We start from the raw sequence: 19,125 nt of genomic DNA, 5'->3' as shown, positions 1-19,125 counted from the left end.
GTGTATCTTTTATGATTGGTTCTAGCAAACAGCCAATAGGAATTTCAACCAGGCTGATTGGACGGAGGCAGCCAAAGGAGGAGCAAGGGGGCTGGGCTGAGGAAATATAAGTGCTGACCATCAGGGCTGGAGTGGGCAGAGCTTTGGTAACCATATACCACTGTGCCTATCATTTATTTGTCTGACAAATAAATTATTTTAATTTCTCTATTGCTGCGTTGAATATTTCATTCCAGCTAAGCGTTAACCACAAGCAGGGTGCTACACCCCCAAGAGCACAAAAGCAGCAAAGTGGCATGGAAACAGCATCTCGACTCCCTCCCAGGAGCTTTGGCACCGACCTCTCAGGCCTGTGGAGAGTTGGAGCAAGGAGTTTTGCAGGGAGGCTGCTGGTTTTCAAAAGGCCTTTCAAAAGGGTTTCCGGAAGTTTAGAGGGTGTTTGCAGGCTTTTCCAATGCTGTCCCCAATATACACAATTTCATTTAAACGCACGGTACCTCGGAACGCAACCCCCGTGTAAACGGGGCGTTGCCTGTACCTGATTTGAGCCCGCTACAAGAACATCTAGAGGATAGCAAACCAACTGTTACCTTTTCTAGGAAGCTGTCTTCTCCCTGAAATCAGAGGAGGAAGGCAAGAGCAAAAGACAACCAAGGGTGTTAATGGCACAGGCCCTGAGAAGAGAAAGAAACAGCCCGTTGGCTGAACAGTATCTGGGCAGATGGCAGGGAAATGCACACTGTTCAGTGGCACTGCGAAAGGACAGGTGGGAGGACCAGAACCTGGGATGACTCAGTCAAGGCAAACAAAGGGCATGAACAGCACACAGGAAGCGGATGCACAGCTACAGAAGCTGAAGCTGAATGCAGCGGAGGACCCCCAGCCCCCACATTTCTGAGTGGAAGAGCAGCTGTTTTTCAAGCAGGCAAGCAGAGTGGGAAGGGTAGACATTCAGCACATGAACCTGCCAGGTAAATCAACCCCTTTCCCTACCAGGTCAATAAGTCTGGTGACGGGAACTTCGCCAATCGGCTGCCTCATCCAGCACAAGGCTTCCAAGGAGGTCCCGAAGCAGCTTGGTAGGTAGCTCCCACTGATGGTGAGGAAATAGTCCTTGCCACGGTCAAGGTGAAGGACAAAGATAGCCTCAATCTTCTCTTCCTTGCTGACGTACACATCCAGGGAAATGTCCACCGTCTCACCTAAAACGGGAAGAGGTCAGGTAGATGCACTCTTTGGCACAGCCAAGTTGGCTTGTCTGTAAATTAAAAGTGAAGACAGTGAAGAATTGAACAGAGGGACACAATGCGAGCCTGCTGGATCAGGCCAATGGCCCATCTAGTACAGCATCCTGTTCTCACAGGTGTATGGAAGAAACCTTAACTTCAAGAATTAGGAAAAGAAGCGACTCAGTTCCCACCCCCACCCCGCTTTCCTCTCTAGTCCTCCAAAGCAGCAGCTGCACAGAAGATGGTGACAGGATACTGGGGGGGGGGGGGGGTGAGAGAAAGTGATCCTAACAAAAGAATATAAAAAGGGAAAGCATTTATTTGTCTCCTAAAGGATTTTTGCGCCCCCAATGTAACTTTCTTTTTTAGTTTACATTTCATTGAGTTTTTAAAAGTTTGGCTAGTTCTATATGATCCCCAAGATATTTTTGTGCCTCCACAACATAAAAATACGCATTGTTTTAAAAAAGTAATTTTTTGACGGACTGCTCTCACTGGTTCCCTGCGATGCCAAAAGGTGTTTTGGGACCCTCCAGCATTGTTTGGCTTCAATTCATTTGTGTGTGTGTCTTTGTTTAAAGCTGGTAACACACACTTTTACACTTTGGGCTCAGCTGCTTTGACGTATGGCCCTTGGAGGCTTGAGCATGGGGCAATGCAGCCCACAAATGTTAAGCCTCCCCTGCTCTACCAAACTCCCAAGGTTTGATGGAGGAGGGTTGGAAAGAGGAGGAGAAAAGGGGGAATGAAAAGGAAACCAAGGCCTTCCCTAGATGACCCTTGGGGTCCCTTTCCAACTCTACAGTTCTACGATTCCAGAGAGAGACGCGCTGGGCTCCAAGTATCCCTCGCAGGGCTCAGCGCGAAGCCATGGCTTCCAATACTGGCTGTCACTGAGCTTGGGGATAAAGGAGAAGTGGAGGGTGACCTGCCCGTTGTTTGTGATCTGGAACTTCTCCTTCTGCAGCTGCCGGAACTTCACATTCTCAAACGGAAACTGCAGAGCAAAAGGGGGGGGGGGGGGAGAGAGAGTGCTTGCCTTCAGCAGAGGCAAGGAAACGTGCTCCAGGGGGAAGTTTGTCCTTGGCCCCGGGCTCTCATTTAGGGGACTGCACATGCAACAGGTCCACGTGGGGCTCTCCAGATATTGCTGCACTTGCCACTGGCCATGTTGGCTGGGGATGATGGGAGTTGTAGTCCAGCATCTGGAGGGCACCACGCTGGCTACCCCTGGAGTCTTTGCCTGCGAGGAAGAGGAAGAGGCTGCCGCTCAGTGGAAGGGCATCTGCCTTGCATGCAAAGGTCCCAGGTTCTATCCCCAGCATCTCCAGGTAGGGCTGGGAGAGATCCCCCGGAAATCAAGACTGAGCTAGATGGGCTTCTTTCCCCCCTGGTCTTTTTTTTATATATATAATGATATTTTATTGGATTTTAACAAAACAGAAAAAAAGTTTACAAAATCTTAAACAATAAATTCAACACAAAAAACATAGAAAAAACATAGAGAAGAAAAACAAAAAAAAGAAGAAAAAACAAGAAAATCAAAAATCTCACAATTTTTCCCTTTTTAACTTATTTTCCTGACTCCCTCCCACCTCCCTCTTTGTATTCCAATTAACGATATGTTCAGCAAATTCATACCTCTTATCTTACCCTTGATATATATATCCTTGATATTATATATCCCCATATAATATCCTCATATTTTCATTTATAATCAAACCGTTCTTACCAATTCTTATTTCACCTTATTACTCAAACCACTTCTTTTTTACAATAATTTCATTAATTTCATTAATTTTATCTTGTCCTCAAATCATTAAACTTTCAAAATTTAGACTAAATTTTGCTAAAGCCAATTACATCCTTTCCAACATCTTTTAATATTTCATTAGTATTGAACTAATTCCATAAATATAGGTTAATTACACAAGACATTTCTCATTCTAGGTTAGTCCAGCGCCCCTTTTCCTGGTTCACGGCAATGTCAGTCCATATATCATTATATCCTTATCAGTCAGGTGTCCTAATGTCTGAGGCTCTCAAATCATTTCCAAGCCCCTTCTGCGAGTTTTCTTGTTCCTGTTTGTAGTTACATACATCCTTGATCCCTGTTGTGTTCTTTCGCCTTTCCTTCTCTTTCTCCTTGGGGGTCCAATCACCGGGTAATTCCGTACAGTAACATTCTTCATTTCCTTTTCTCCAATTGTCCAATTCCCCGGTGTTGCACTCCCCAGTGTTTAGTTTGTAATCCAAAAAGTAATTGTTCCGAAAAAATTCTTCCACTCGTTTCACAGTCCCACCAAAGATAAAAATTTTCTTAACTCCAAAGTTTGGCCAGTGTCCTCCAAATTCCATCCTCCAGTATTGCGTTCTCTGTGTCTTTTGAAATACATTCACAATCCCATCCATCTTTCTCTGACCTTGCAGTTGCCCTATTGAATCTGTCTCCTGCATAGATTGCTGTACAGTTTCTGTAGCTGCATTTTCCATTGGCACCTCTTTACTGACTTTAGCTGCCGTATTGTCCCTCTTTTGATTCATCAAAATCATTTTCTCCTCCAGCTGTCGCAGCCCATCATATATTTTGTTCAGAGCAGATAAGACTTCCTCTCTATTCATTTCTGTCAAGGTCAGGGAGCTGGTCCCACGGTCTAGTTTTCCCTGATACAATGTTCTCTTTATAACTGAAAAACAGACACACTGGCTGGCTTCCTCTAGGGGGGTGTAGTTACTTTTTGGCATCCATCTTTAAATTGTATCCAACAAGGAAAAATTCATTTCGGTTTCCAGATACTTTATTTTATAAAACAAACAGGCAGAAAACGGCTTTGGAATTATTTTTCCCTTTTCCAGTTCTATATATCAATTTTTCTTTTTTTCAAATTGTAAATATCACCGACCGTTTCTTTCCTGTCATTCCGTCCCCAGGTTAGGGACAGTGGAAACTTATTTTCTTAACTCTCTCTCTGCAGGCTTAAAAAGTCAAATTTTCCCCCCTTTCCTCCTGCTGTCAAGGGGGGTTTTGATGGTTAAAAATGCAGGAACCTTCAGGCTATCTGTTTTCCCGGCTTTTAGCTTGTAAAATCTTTGCTTTGATCTTTATACAAAGGACGGGAGGTGGACTTCCTTTTTACACCTTCCCGTTTCAGGTCAAATTCCAGGCTGTATTTTAATGCAAAATTTTCAATTGTCCTACTCACGGGTTGTTGTTTAGAATCCGAATTGTCATAGGAAGAAGGACAGCACTCTCCGACAACAGCTGTGCAGCTTTGCTCCGCAGAGATAGCGATTGACTCTCAGCACCACACCAACCCCCGTCTCCCTCCGGAGCCCTTTATAGGGTTCCTTTGCCAAACGGGGGGGCGCAAACGGTGCCCGCCGAGTCCCAGGTCCGCAGGCTTCTTCCGCCTGCGGTTTTTAAAGGGTCCCCGCTTCGCTGCAGCGGTAGGACCCAATTTCCACGGAGCTGTCTCCCTCTAAGTTAGAGGGAATCCGCCATTGTCGGAGGCGCCGCCTCCGGAAGTCCCTCCCCCCCCCGCCCCTGGTCTTTTTGCAGCAAACCCTCTTTAAGGGGTTGGAGAGGATCCTATTCATCTTTACCTTCACCTATGGGTGGGGGGGCAGAGCACATTTGCTGGGGCTATGGACTAAAGGGGGGGTATGAGTTAAGAGCAGAAAGGCCTGATGCACCCCCCTGTTCCCAGCCCTGAAAGAGGCAAGTACTGTAACTCTGAGAGCTTCCCTAGCATGGCAGCGGCTGTGACTTCCAGAGCCAATGGGCTGAAGCCAAATGCTCCAAGCCAAGTACAACAGAAGCTCCATTGCATGAATGGAGCCAACGGTTAAGATATACAGTTCAGCCAATGTGGTCTGCCATGCCTGCAGGAGCAGCGTGTACTCAGAAGAGTGGAGAATGGAAGCCTAGGGATTTAACAGAGCCAAAACCTGCCCACTCCTTGCACCGGAAGTCATTTGCCAAAGAGGAGCTCTGTGGAAAGGGGCCTGGTTGTTGGTCAGGGCCTGCCCAGATTCGAGGAGGTGCCACATAGCAGGCAACTAAAAACCCTGAATAGACGATAGCCCTGGCCAGGGCAGGTGTTACCCCTGTGAGGAAGAGGGAGCTGACGGGCTTGTGGTCGCTCCTTTTCAATTCCATGTGGCTTCGGTAGCTGAGCTGATTCACGCTGCCTCCTCTCCAGAGGATTGGCTCACACCATGCTGGCACACGGCACTTCCCACTGCAAGGAGACAGGAGAGACACCAGGACTGTTGGACTGGCTGAGGCAACACACAAGGCTCACACAGTCCAACTTTGGCTCCACACACAGCCTGTGATCTTGACCACGGTCAAGAGCTGGAGATGATGGGGCTTGGGAGTCCAACTTCTGAAGGGGTGGACCTTGCAGGTGTGCAGGCATTTTGCCTCATGGAGAGAGTTGTCAGGAAATCAAAAGCTGCCTTCTACCAGGTCAGAATGAATTTCTGACCTCCCCCAGTTTGGATTCCTACATTGCAGGGGGTTGGACTAGATGACCCTCGTGATCCCTTCCAACCCCACAATTCATTAATTAAGTCTACTCTGGCTGGCAGCAGCTCTCTGTGGCCCAATCCTTTTTCAGGTGGAGGTGCCTTTCAACTAGAGACTCTGCATACAAAGCATATGGCACACCACCAAGTGATGATCCTTCCCCAAAGCAAGGGGCCCCGTTATTCTTGTTCAGACACTATTTTTTCAGTGATCCAAAAGACCCTTTCTGGCACCTGAAATGCTGCCCAAAGGAGCCTGCCCTTTTCCGGCTTCGTCACTACATGTTCCGCCTGTCCTTTTGATTTCCCCATTACCACAGCAAGAGCAATGAAACTAGCAGGCCTAGGTGGCTTCTGACAGTTGTCAAGAACCACAAGAATATGCCAAATCATGGATGGTGAGGCTCAATGGCTACTAGCCATAATGGCCACAGAACATACTCCACCAAGAGAAGCAGTATGGCTTGGAGGAGGGGAGCGTGCTGTTGCACTCAGGTCCTGTTTGTGGGCTCCCCAAGAGGCATCTCATTGGCCAATGTGAGAACAGGATGCTGGGCCAGATGGACCAATGGCCTGATCCAGCAGGGCTGCTCTCATGCTCTTATGCCCTGGCAGACTCATCTTGAGAGAGCACCAAGTCTAATTCCCAGACTTCCTTGACACAAAGAGGATTCTCATTCAGCCTGCTGCACCTTTCAAGGAACTGCAACACCGCTTATACACGCCATGAAACAGAGGATGCTGGTTATCAGGACAAATGTGGGGAAAAGGAGCCAAAACATTTCCAGAGCAGGGATGGCTTGAGGAAGACAACATATCACAGCCTTGCATTTCACAACTCGCCTAGCAGCCTTTGGAACCAGGAATTCCATGCAAGCAAAGTGAGCAGGTGAAGGAGAGCTGGATCTCTCTCTTCCTCCATGGCTTGGTGTCCATTCTGGCTGTAGAGGAAAGGAAGTCCGTCCAGCCCTCAACTCTAGCCCTCCTCCAACAACTTGCTTAGCAGAAAGCCATGTTTAAAATATATTTTTTACTAGCCTGCTCAAGAAGATGGAAAGGCAGGACACTACTAGCATCTCAGCAAACTAGGAAAAACAAACAAGCCTTGCAGAAGAATGATTGAGAGGACTTACTTACAAAGGCTCAACTATCAAGCAGGATCTGTTTTAGAGTCGAATTTGTACGTCGGGATGAACTTGATCTCTCCCTCTGTGAAATCAGCAAAAGCTGCCTTTTGGGTACGCTGAATGTTTAGCTAAAGCCAAAAAGAAATCGCTTATCAGCAGAGAAGCAAAAGACCCCCTGTTGCCTGACAATGGAGTCTATTAACAGCCACTGTTGTGCTGGAAGACCAAGGTGAAGTACTAGTAGGTTAAAGTTAAAGTTAAAGGTAAAGGGACCCCTGACCATTAGGTCCAGTCGTGACCGACTCTGGGGTTGTGGCACCCATCTCGCTTTATTGGCCGAGGGAGCCGGCATACAGCTTCCGGGTCATGTGGCCAGCATGACTAAGCCGCTTCTGGTGAACCAGAGCAGCACACAGAAACGGCATTTACCTTCCTGCCGGAGCGGTACCTATTGATCTACTTGCACTTTGATGTGCTTTCGAACTGCTAGGTTGGCAGGAGCAGGGACCGAGCAACGGGAGCTCACTCCGTCGCGGGGATTCGAACCGCCAACCTTCTGATCGTCAAGCCTTAGGCTCTGTGGTTTAACCCACAGCGCCACCCGCGTCCCTACTAGTAGGTTAGCCAGGTGGAAAAAAAGCGGTATACCTGCTGAAATCCTATCTTATACACAATTCTTAAAGGTACAGGATGCTTGTGCATTTTTGCCCTATGTCATCTTAAATTACTTTGCTGCATCACACGACAGGAAAATCCTCTAACTCAGGAGCAGCAGACACGTGGCCCTCACAATGCTGCAGAACTACAATTCCCATCATCCCTGATTACTGGCCATGATGGTTGGAGCCAACAGGAACTGCAGCTCAGTAACATCTGGCAGACCACAGGTTAGCCATACCTACAATATGCAATGTTATATGTACCAATAATCCATACAAACTGTTAACAACCACCAGAATACACCCCAACACTAGGAGCAACTGCAAAACCATCCTTTTGCATCCTTTAAAGCCCTAAATGGCCTCAGCCCAGAAAGAGTGTCTCCATCCCCATTGTTCAGCCCAGGCATCAGGGTCCAGCACCGAGGGCCTTCTGGCGGTTTCCTCACTGTGAGAAGCAAAGTTACAGGGAACCAGGCAGAGGGCCTTCTGAGTAGTGGCACCTGCCCTGTGGGAAACCCTCTCGTCAGATGTCAAGGAGATAAGTAACTATACAGCCTTTAGGGAAGTTTTTAATGTTTTATGATGGTTTTGCATATGTTGGAAGTCTGAGGCTGCCCCCCCTTGCCTTCCTTGCAGCATCCTTCTCAAAGAGCTAAGGCATGACTACGCTCACAGAGTTTAAATCCACCGTAAGGTGCAGCAATCAGGCCTCTGTTTCAACACAAAATACCAATGATCCTTATGCCAAGTGGGAGAAAGGTCGTCAACATGATGAACACACAAACCTTGGAGAGAAAAATGTAAAACAAAAAGCACCAGCAGCTATGCTGGGGCTGATGGGAGTCCAACAACATCTGGAGCGTGTGCTGAGCTAGGAAAGCCCTCTAACTGGGAAACTGCAGAGCAGTCCTACTTATTCCAAGGCAACCCTCCAACTTAATTGGGACTTGCTTCTAATTCAGGTTGCACAAACCTGCAACCTTAAAAAGCATTTGTAGAAGTCGCAGTCATCCTATGTTATAGCTACACTTTGCTCCTAACTGCCTGAAAGTGGTTTCTCTAGCCTAGGCTGGGGTATCCCAGACAAAGGAAATAAACAGGGCAAAATCCTAAACCACCACATATAACACAAAGATTTCTCTCACCTGGTCGTAGGTCAGAAGTCTCTGAAGCTGATTTTTAGTGATCAGATGACAATGCTGGAAAAAAGCAAAGCAACCACAGCTACAAGCTAGCTCACGGGGTCGGGGGGCAGCCTGCTGCCACTTCCTGCAATATGTAGTAAGACTGATAACTAGGATTGGGCAGTATGATCATATTAGGCTAGTGCTCTGTGAACTAGACTGGCTCTTGAACTGCTTCCAGGCCCAATTCAGAGCATCCCATTTGGCCTTTCAAGTGTTTCAAGGTTTGGGAAAAGGGTACCAGAAGAAGGCCCACTTATTTTTGCACTGCCTCTCTACTGACTAGAATCTTTAGCAGGGGCAGCCCTTTCCCAGGGAACTCCTGCTCTTTCAAGTATGGCAGGGCCTTTTCAGTCATGGCACCTGACCTTTCAAAATAATCTCCCAAAGAGGTTCACCTGGCCCCTGCTTTGATGTCCTTTCAGCAAAGACTTTTAGAATTTCCCCTGGTTCGTTAATTCATGGGCAGGGCGCTTGTGGCCCTCCAAACCCTGCTGTAGTACACAGGAACATAGGAAGCTACCTTATATTGAGGCAGACCATTGACCCATCAAGCTCAGGACGGACTACATGGCCTGGCAGCAGCTTTCAGGCAGAGATCATGCCCAGCCCTATCTGCACACACTGGTGACTGAGCCGGGAACCTTCTCCATGCAAAATGGCCGCTCTGCTTTTGCGTTACTGCCCTTAACAAACTGCAACTCCCACCCCGATCACTGGAGAAGTTGCCCACATTTGCTATAATCTAATCTAATACATCTCTGCCACTCGGTTTATCTTGCTCTCTACTGGCTGCTCTAGTAGAAACCTTAGTGGTGCAGCTGCAGCAGCAGGGATCGCCGACACTGCACCCTCCTGGTGTTGCTGAAGTGGAACTCTCATGAGCCCCAGTCAGCAAGGCCAATTCTTAGCAATTATGGGAATTTTGGTCTATCAACATTTGGAGAGCACTATGCTGCCTGCCATAAAGAAGGCTGATAACCGAAGAATTGATGCTTTTGAATTCTGGTGCTGGAGGAGACTCTTGAGAGTCCCATGGACTGCAAGAAGATCAAACGTATCCATTCTGAAGGAAATCAGCCCTGAGTGCTCACTGGAAGGACAGATCGTGAAGCTGAGGCTCCAAGACTTTGGCCACCTCATGAGAAGAGAAGACTCCCTGGAAAAGACTCAGATGTTGGGAAAGATGGAGGGCACAAGGAGAAGGGGACGACAGAGGATGAGATGGTGGGACAGTGTTCTCGAAGCTACCAGCATGAGTTTGACCAAACTGCGGGAGGCAGTGGAAGACAGGAGGGCCTGGCGTGCTCTGGTCCATGGGGTCATGAAGAGGCGGACACGACTAAACGACTAAACAACAACAAATGCTGCCTACCCTGAGCTACACACAGGCAGGAAAGTTACAGAAACGTGACTCAATTTGCTTCTCCAGATAGCGGAGACCAACAAGTTACATCAGCCAAGGCTCTCTCCCTCCAAGCCCTCAAAACGCACTCGTGTTTCATGATTGTCAGCTGCGGCAGACCCTGGTCAGGGGGCAGGAAGCTCATCTGGGCACAGATATCCTTGTAATCCTGGTTTCGTCGCTCGAAGTCTTCCACGTGGGCAGCAAGGTGGGAATTGATGATGCAGAAGCTGGTATTGTTGCAGACAAGCCTCACGGCCACACACCCCTTGTTACCCTGCAGGGGCAGAGCAAAGATGGCTGTTAGTGAGCCAGCAGGAAAGAGGGGGAAACTGGTTGGCAGAGATTAGAAAAACAGATAGACAGACAAAAAGATAGACGTGGGGAATTCCGCTGTCAGAGTCTACTCCCCATCTTCCCCATGATGCCTGTGCCCACTGTCTCCCTCATCACTTCCTTGATGCGGCTGAGCTGGTCCTTCCTGACAAAGATGAGCACCAGCTGCACCTAGAAGATGCAAGGTACTGGGATGTCTACCAGCTCTGTTCATTGCTTGCTGTCCTGGGCCGGCTGGATGCAGATAGGAGTGGCAGGTGGCACCAATTGGGGATCCCCCAAGGGAAGAAGGCTCAGAGCCAGGGAACTGGTGGGGGGTCGTCCGAGGGAGAAGAGGGAGCAGACTGTGAGCAAGAGGAGGTGTTGGAAACTGAAGAGGCAGGAGGGCAGGAAGATTCTGTGGCAAACAGCAGTCCAGAATCCGAGGCAGAAGTGGAGGCTGGAGGCGGGGGTCAAGAGGCAGAGATCAGGCAGGCTGCTGAAGAAGCCAGGGGGTCTCCCCATCCTGCTGCGATCAGCTCCCCTCCCTGCTGGTCTCCCAGAACACAGAGAAATTAAGAGGAGGGAGCAAAGATAGGCAAGGTGTCAGAGTCTCAGGTTGCTTGGGAAGGACCAGGGGGAGGAGGAGACTTCAGAGAGTGGTGGGAGGGTAGCAACCTTCAGCCTTCACAACTACCTCACTGGGGCAAGACCTGTTGGGAAAGGTTTCTGTGATCACGAGGCCTGCACGGTTTGGGTTTCTTTGAATAAAGAATGTTGGCTTCTTTTGAATAAAACACCACTGACACCAGGTGTTTTTTCTTGCTGACCTCCTCCTCCTCCTCCTCCTCACTCCAGCTCCTGACAGCTGTCTGGCTGCTGAAGAAATGGGTGGGGTTGGACTTACTTTCTTGTACTTGGATTTGGAACGCAAAGCCTTTTCCAATGGTGTAATCTGGGGAACCGGGTTCACGTCTCCGCTCCTCCACATGCAGCTGCTGGGTGACCTTGGGCCAATCACACTTCTTTGAAGTCTCTCAGCCCCACTCACCTCAAAGAGTGTTTGTTGTGGGGGAGGAAGGGAAAGGAGATTGTTAGCCGCTTTGAGACTCCTGAAGGGGAGTGAAAGACGGGATATCAAATACAAACTCTTCTTCTTCCACAGCTGTCAGCCACTCTTGCTCCTTTGTCGAGTCCAAGTAGAAGAAAGCCTCTGTGCTCAGTACCTCACGAAGGAATTTACACAATTTTGGCCCTTGGAAGAAGAAAAGGACTTTAAAATTGTAAGCGCATTCAGACTGGGAAAGGGAGGGAGGAAGATTAAGTCGAGAGACTGTCTAATCTCCCTCAGAACGAGGGAGGAAAGAGACAAAATCCTGAGTGCGCACTTCAAGACGCCTTTAGAGATCCAAGAATCAAGGTTGGAAATTTATAAGGATATTCCTAAGCATTTGTTGGAGCTCAGAGGGAATTACGGTGATCTGGTGCAACTTTTGAGAAGCAATAGGATTATCTTCAGATGGGAATTCCCCCAAGGGATTTCCTTTACCTTCAGAGGGAAAAAAGTCAAAATTAAATCGGTGGAAGATAAAGACAAATTTTTGAACGACTACGGAGAAGACCTTCAGAAAGGGATTGAAGAGCCAAGCGATCCAGGACCGGGATCATCAAGTCTAATACCTGCACCTGGGGAACTGAAAGATCCTAAGAAAGACACGCCACTTCGGGGAGCAACAGGAGGAAAATAACATCATCTCAACATGTCTCTGCAACTACTAAGTTGGAATACCAACGGTCTAAACTCCCCGGAAAAAAGGAGGAAGGTTTTTCATTTATTAAAAAAGGAACAATTGGACATAATTTGTTTGCAGGAAACACATGTGACTAGGCTGCACAGAAAAGTGCTAATTAATAAAAAATTAGGCCAAGAATTTATCTCATCAGACAAGGTTAAAAAGAGAGGTGTGGCAATTTATGCAAAAGAAAGCCTATCACCAAAGCTTCTTTTTAAAGATGAACAAGGAAGAATTTTGGCAATAGAAATCCAAACACAAGGAGAGAAATTTCTGATTTTAGGAATTTATGCACCAAATGAGGGGAAATCAGAGTTTTACAAGAAACTGCATGAGACATTGATGGACTTTATGGACTATAACAATATTATTATGATGGGAGACATGAATGGAGTGGTGTCTACGAATATGGATAAAGCACAAAGACAGACCATAACGAAAGAGGGCAGACTACCAAAAACTTTTTTTGAACTGACTGACAATATGGATTTGATTGATATTTGGAGGACCAAAAATCCCCTAGGTAGAGAGGGAACATTTTTTTCTGAAGCCAAAATGACATGGACAAGGATAGACCAAATTTGGACAACTAGAGGCCTGGCACCTAAAATAAAAAAGGTGGAAATCTGCCCAAAAACCTGCTCCGACCATAATGCGGTAAAGATGGAAATGAAACTAACACCTATCGGTTCCTTCAGATGGAGGATGAATGACACTTTACTAAGAAACCAAGATATTGCAAGGAAGGCCCAAAAGACTCTGAAAGACTATTTCGAAATTAATATGAGAACTACGGTTGAAAAAAGAACAGTTTGGGACGCAAGTAAAGCGGTTATGAGAGGGTTCCTGATCCAACAGAATGCAATAAAAAAGAGATCTCAAAATGAGAAGAAAGCGAAAATTCTGGAAAAAATAAAACAAGGGGAGAAGAAGTTAAGAGTTAAACCAATCTCAAAAGAGATTTTAAGAGAGATTAAGCTATATCAGGTGCAATATATGAAATTGATTAATGAAGAAATAGAGTGGAAAATTAAACAAATGAGACAAAAGACTTTTGAGTCAGCTAATAAATGCGGGAAATTATTGGCGTGGCAATTGAAAAAAAGACAGAAGTTAAATACGATTACAAATCTTGAGATCGATGGAAAAAGCATACAGAACCCGGAGGAGATTAGAAGGTGCTTTCAGAGATATTTTAAACAACTTTATACGCAAGGGCCGCAGAAAGAAACCGAGATAGACCAATTTTTAAGAACCAATGGATTACAAAAAATATCTTCAGAAAATAAATTAGTACTGAATCAGCAAATCACAGAACAAGAAATTGAAGGTGCCATTCAGAATATGCAACTGGGCAAATCTCCAGGACCGGATGGACTAACCTCCAAATATTACAGAACTTTGAAAGATTTTTTAATTCAACCATTAAAGGAGGTGTGCAATGAGATTTTGGAAGGGAAAAAGGCGCCTGAATCGTGGAAAGAAGCATACATCACATTGATACCCAAGACAGAAGCTGAAAAGACACAACTAAAGAACTACCGTCCCATCTCCCTTTTGAATGTGGATTACAAAATTTTTGCAGACATTTTAGCTAGCAGACTTAAAAAAGTATTAATGGAAGTAATACATAAGGACCAGGCAGGCTTTCTCCCAGGCAGACATTTATCTGATAATACAAGGAATATAATTGATATTCTGGAGTTGTTGCAAAGGAATATTAACACGAAAGCTGTTTTAGTTTTTATTGATGCGGAGAAAGCCTTTGATAACATCTCTTGGAGTTTTATGAAGAAAAATTTGAAAGGGATGGGAGTGGGTCAGGGGTTCGAAAATGGTATAGGAGCAATATATTCAGAACAAAAAGCGAAATTGATTGTAAACAATGTGGTGACTGAAGATTTCAGGATAGAAAAAGGAACACGTCAGGGCTGACCTATCTCTCCATTATTATTTATCTCGGTCCTGGAGGTGCTGCTAAACATGATAAGAGGGGACCGGTTTGTAAAAGGCATTCAGGTCGGAGCCAAACAATATAAATTGAAAGCTTTTGCAGATGACCTGGTTCTAACTTTACAGGAGCCGGAATCCAGTATGAAAAGAGCTTTGGAATTGATTAAAGAATTTGGTCATGTGGCGGGATTTAGATTAAACAGGGTAAAAACTAAAGTATTAGAGAAGAACTTAACTCCAATGGAAAAGGATAGGTTTCAGAATGAAACAGGTTTAACAGTGGTTAAGAAAGTGAAATACCTAGGGATTAATATGACGGCGAAAAATTTGAACTTATTTAAAGAGAACTATGAGAAATGTTGGGCAGAAGTTAAAAAAGATTTAGAAATCTGGTCTAACTTGAAGCTTTCCTTGTTGGGTCGAATTGCAGCTATAAAAATGAATGTATTGCCAAAAATGTTATTTTTGTTTCAATCCCTGCAAATTTTGGACAAGATGGATTGTTTCAAGAAGTGGCAGAGAGACATCTCTAGATTTGTCTGGCAGGGCAAGAAACCTAGAATTAAGTTTAAAATTTTAACTGATGTAAAAGAAAGAGGTGGATTTGCCCTGCCAGACCTTAAATTGTATTATGAAGCAGCAGCATTCTGCTGGCTGAAAGACTGGCTGCTTCTTGAGAATACAGACATTTTGGATTTAGAAGGTTTCAATAATGTCTTTGGGTGGCATGCATATCTTTGGTACGACAAGGTTAAAGCTCATAAGGCATTTAAAAACCATATTGTCAGAAAATCTTTGTTCAATGTCTGGATAAGATATAAAGACCTGCTGGAAAGTAAAACCCCAAGGTGGTTATCACCTATGGAAGCTAAGGCTCAGAAAAAGCTCAATATGGAGGCTAAATGGCCAAAATATTGGGAAATTTTGGAACAAGAAGGTGACAGAATGAAACTGCAGAGTTTTGAAAAATTAAAAGACAAAGTGCGAGATTGGCTTCATTATTATCAAATAAGAGAGGCCTATAACTTGGATAGGAAAATTGGCTTCCAGGTGGATAAATCGAAATTGGAAACAGAACTGTTAGAACCAAAAACTAAGATTTTGTCAAAGATGTATAACTTGCTGTTGAAATGGAACACGCAGGATGAAACGGTCAAATCAGCAATGATTAAATGGGCGCAGGATTTAGGTCATAATATTATGTTTGCTGATTGGGAGCAGTTGTGGACCACCGGTATGAAATTTACGGCATGTATTGCCTTAAAGGAGAACATTATGAAAATGATTTATAGGTGGTACATGACCCCAGTCAAGCTTGCAAAAATTTACCACCTGCCTGACAATAAATGTTGGAAATGTAAAGAAGCTGAGGGAACATTCTTTCACCTTTGGTGGACATGCCCAAGAGTTAAGGCTTACTGGGAAATGATATATAATGAACTCAAGAAAGTATTTAAAAGTACCTTTCCTAAGAAACCAGAGGCCTTTCTCTTGGGCATAGTTGGCCAATGGGTGCCAAAGAAAGATAGAACATTCTTTATGTATGCAACAACAGCAGCAAGAATACTTTTAGCCAAATATTGGAAGACACAAGATCTACCCACCGTGGAGGAATGGCAGACGCAAGTGATAGACTACATGGAGATGGCTGAAATGACTGGCAGAATCCGTGACCAGGGAGAAGAATCGATGGAACAGGACTGGAAAAAGTTTAAGGACTATTTACAAAAATACTGTAAAATCTTTGAGTGTTAATAGGATGTGGGAAGTAAAGGCAACAGGGTTTGTGTGACTTTGGTCAAAGGTGTGTGAAAAGAAGAATTTAAAAAAAAGGATAAGGGGTTATGAACAGAACATTATTATGTCATACTTTCTAAGATGAGGTACGGACTAAAATAATGGAAAATGGGGACATAATAATCAGAATATAAAATTAAGTATGGTTTAAATAAGGTTTTGAACTTGCTGAATTTGATTGGAATAAAGTGGAACACAAAAAAGGGGGATGTGAGGAGGTCAAGACAGAGGGGTATGGAACTTTATAAATTTAAGAAAGTGTGTATTTCTTTTTTCTTTTTTTCTATTTTTTCTTTTTTTCTGTCATATATATATATTTTTTTTTTGAGCTTTATGTATGGAAACGATACAATTTGAAATGATGAATTCTTTGTTTTGTAAAACTTTAATAAATATGTATTTTATTTTTTTTTTTAAAAAAAGAAAGCCTCTGTGCTCAGGTCCAGCTCCTGGAACTGAATGCCCAAGTGCCAAAGAGAAGGATGTGGAACTGCAGGAATAGGACTCCAATCGGAACAGACGTGCTGGTTAAATATGCAAAGACAACCGGAGTGTGCAAGGGCAGGCAAGATCAGGACCAAGAACAAACAAGTAATACCAGCCACTTCTTCCTCAGCTTAGCTATTCGGGGCCCCAAAGGAGCTTTGCTAATGAAAGAAAAAAAGCTTTTTCCTTGTATTTTTTAAGATGTGTCAGCCAGCCTGATATCTAAGCACTATCCCAGTATCCACAGGCAACCAGAAATTCTTTGAAGGCAAGTGAGTTGGTTGATGTCTTCATTCTTCCTTCACCTGGCAACCTGTTTCCAGGCTGGCTTTCCGGGAGCAGAAAACCACCTCTCAGATCTGCTGTGCCAAGTTCCTCACCAGTTCAGAGTCAGGCAGGTCTTTGGCCAATTTGTGGCGATGCATCGACTTTGATGTGATGTGATCGAGAGAAGTGAAGCTACTGTGGAACCATTGCTCTGCCAAGTCCTCAAGGGGCGGTACAGAGTTCCCCTCCCTCCCACTTAGTCCCACAGCCACGCTGAGAGGCAGGGACTGGGCATTCAGTGAGCTTCACGCCTAGTGTGGATTTGGACCCTGGTCTGCCCAGTCTTAGTTCAACACTCTTGCCACTACCTGTCAGAGGAACTGGCAAAAAGCCACAGGAAAAGATTTTGCAAGGATACAGCAGTCTCTCAATCTGTGCACTTTTGCCCATGCTAGACCCCAGCAATGCTTATGCAGCTGCAGTAAAAGAGCCAGGATGCTTCCTTGGATGTTTGAGCATGGGCCATACTGGAGATCTAACTCCTTTCTGTGTCTCTCCTCCTGCTGTAGGTCCGAGGGCGGCTTCCAAAGAAGCTACTGGGTAAGTTTGTTTTACTTAAAGTCTTTGGAAAAGAGGTGGACAATATTGACGCTGCTTCTGTGCAGTCGCTTTGACTGTGAGCCCGATCGAGATGCACAACAGTGCACTGCCGCCTTGGGCACACGAGAAGCTATGGAGGGATCATGCAACTTTTTGTTCTTTTCAAAGTTTGCACTTCAAGACTTTTATTTTTTAAAAAAAATCCCCTTTGCAAATTCGAGAAGTTTCCCCATGTTGTGCCTCAGCATTTGACGCTGCTTCTGTGCAGCCTCACCAGTGCACTGTGCTCACTAGAAGGACTCCCTTAATAATCCATTCTTTGCCAAACTCATTTTGGCACCAATGCTCTCCCTGATAACAACAACAACGATTTATTATTTATACCCCGCCCATCTGGCTGGGCTACCCCAGCCACTCTGGGCGGCTTCCAACAAAATATTAAAATCCTCTAATCCATCAAACATTAAAAGCTTCCCTAAACAGGGCTGCCTTAAGATGTCTTCTAAAAGTCTGGTAGTTGTTGTTCTCTTGGACATCTGGTGGGAGGGTGTTCCACAGGGCAGGTGCCACCACCGAGAAGGCCCTCTGCCTGGTTCCCTGTAACTTGGCTTCTTGCAGCGAGGGAACCTCCAGAAGGCCCTTGGAGATGGACCCAGGTGTCCGGGCAGAACAATGGGGGTGGAGACGCTCCTTCAGGTATACTGGACCGAGACCGTTTAGGGCTTTAAAGGTCAGCATCAACACTTTGAATTGTGCTCAGAAACGTACTGGGAGCCAATGTAGGTCTTTCAAGACCAGTGTTATGTGGTCTCGGCAGCCGCTCCCAGTCACCAGTCTAGCTGCCGCATTCTGGATTCATTGCAGTTTCCGAGTCACCTTCAAAGGTAGCCCCATGTAGAGCACATGGCAGTAGTCCAAGCGGGAGATAACTAGAGCATGCACCACTCTGGCCAGACAGTCTGCAGGCAGGGAGGGTCTCATCCTGCGTACCAGATGGAGCTGGTAAACAGCTGCCCTGGACACAGATTTGACCTGCGCCTCCGTGGACAGCTGAAGGAGAAAAATAATCATTTCCTTAATAACAATTTAAATAGCGTATTTAACTAAAACAATAAAATTATAGCATATGTATCCATGTTTGTTAACTGATGTGGTTAAACGTGGGGGATTTTTGTTAAAAAAACCCCAAAAGGCTTAGACTGAGTTTTAGCACACATGAAAGACTTAAAACAAATGCTTCTTTCCTGATGAATAGCCTTTGGACTATAATGTAACTTAAATAGAAAACTATCTTTAGAAAGATCTTTCCTCCAAAAGCATTTTATTTTAAAAATCCAATTAAAAAAAAAACAGATTTTTTAATTATTCTTTTTTAAATCATTGATTTTTATCCACCCTGTTGGGTGTACACATTGAATGTGTCATACCTGGAAAATACCTCTTGCAAGAGCAGCCATAGGAGGTGCGCTCTAGTAGAGGCAACGCCAATGAATTTCATTTAAGATTTCCCATCGTCCTCAGCTTGGCTATGTGCCCTGGTTCTTCTTGAAGAAGAGACATTCATCATGAGTTCTTCCCTTCTCCTTATCAGACTCTTGTATAAAGAGGACTGTCAAGGTAGGGAAAGATGCTCCACCTCGGAATAATCCTAATTGTTTTAGCTAATCTCTTGGCTGAAAGATAGAAAACGAATCTTTGTGTGCCTGCTTCTTAGCCTAATCCTGTTTCTTCCCACGTGAATGCAGTTCTATAGAGTAACACGAAAGACACCCTAACT

General features: G+C 45.2%; 1 protein-coding gene across 1 annotated transcript in view; it reads right to left on the bottom strand.

Moving 5' to 3' along the window:
- The window catches only part of LOC310753754 (inositol polyphosphate 5-phosphatase OCRL-like), a gene marked incomplete at both ends in the record, with an annotated part of 450,055 nt that overhangs the window by 361,822 nt on the left and 69,108 nt on the right, over nt 1-19,125 (bottom strand). Inside the window, 5 exon segments of the mRNA XM_083595098.1 lie at nt 591-614; nt 994-1,197; nt 2,056-2,214; nt 10,235-10,437; nt 10,545-10,644. Coding sequence (XP_083451224.1) covers nt 591-614; nt 994-1,197; nt 2,056-2,214; nt 10,235-10,437; nt 10,545-10,644 — 690 coding nt within the window.

This window comes from Podarcis filfolensis (genome assembly GCF_964270895.1).
Source record: "Podarcis filfolensis genome assembly, chromosome: W".
Classification (NCBI taxonomy): Eukaryota; Metazoa; Chordata; class Lepidosauria; order Squamata; family Lacertidae; genus Podarcis; species Podarcis filfolensis.
The sequence above is the reverse complement of the archived record's forward strand: the minus strand, read 5'-3'. Positions and strand labels throughout refer to the sequence as shown.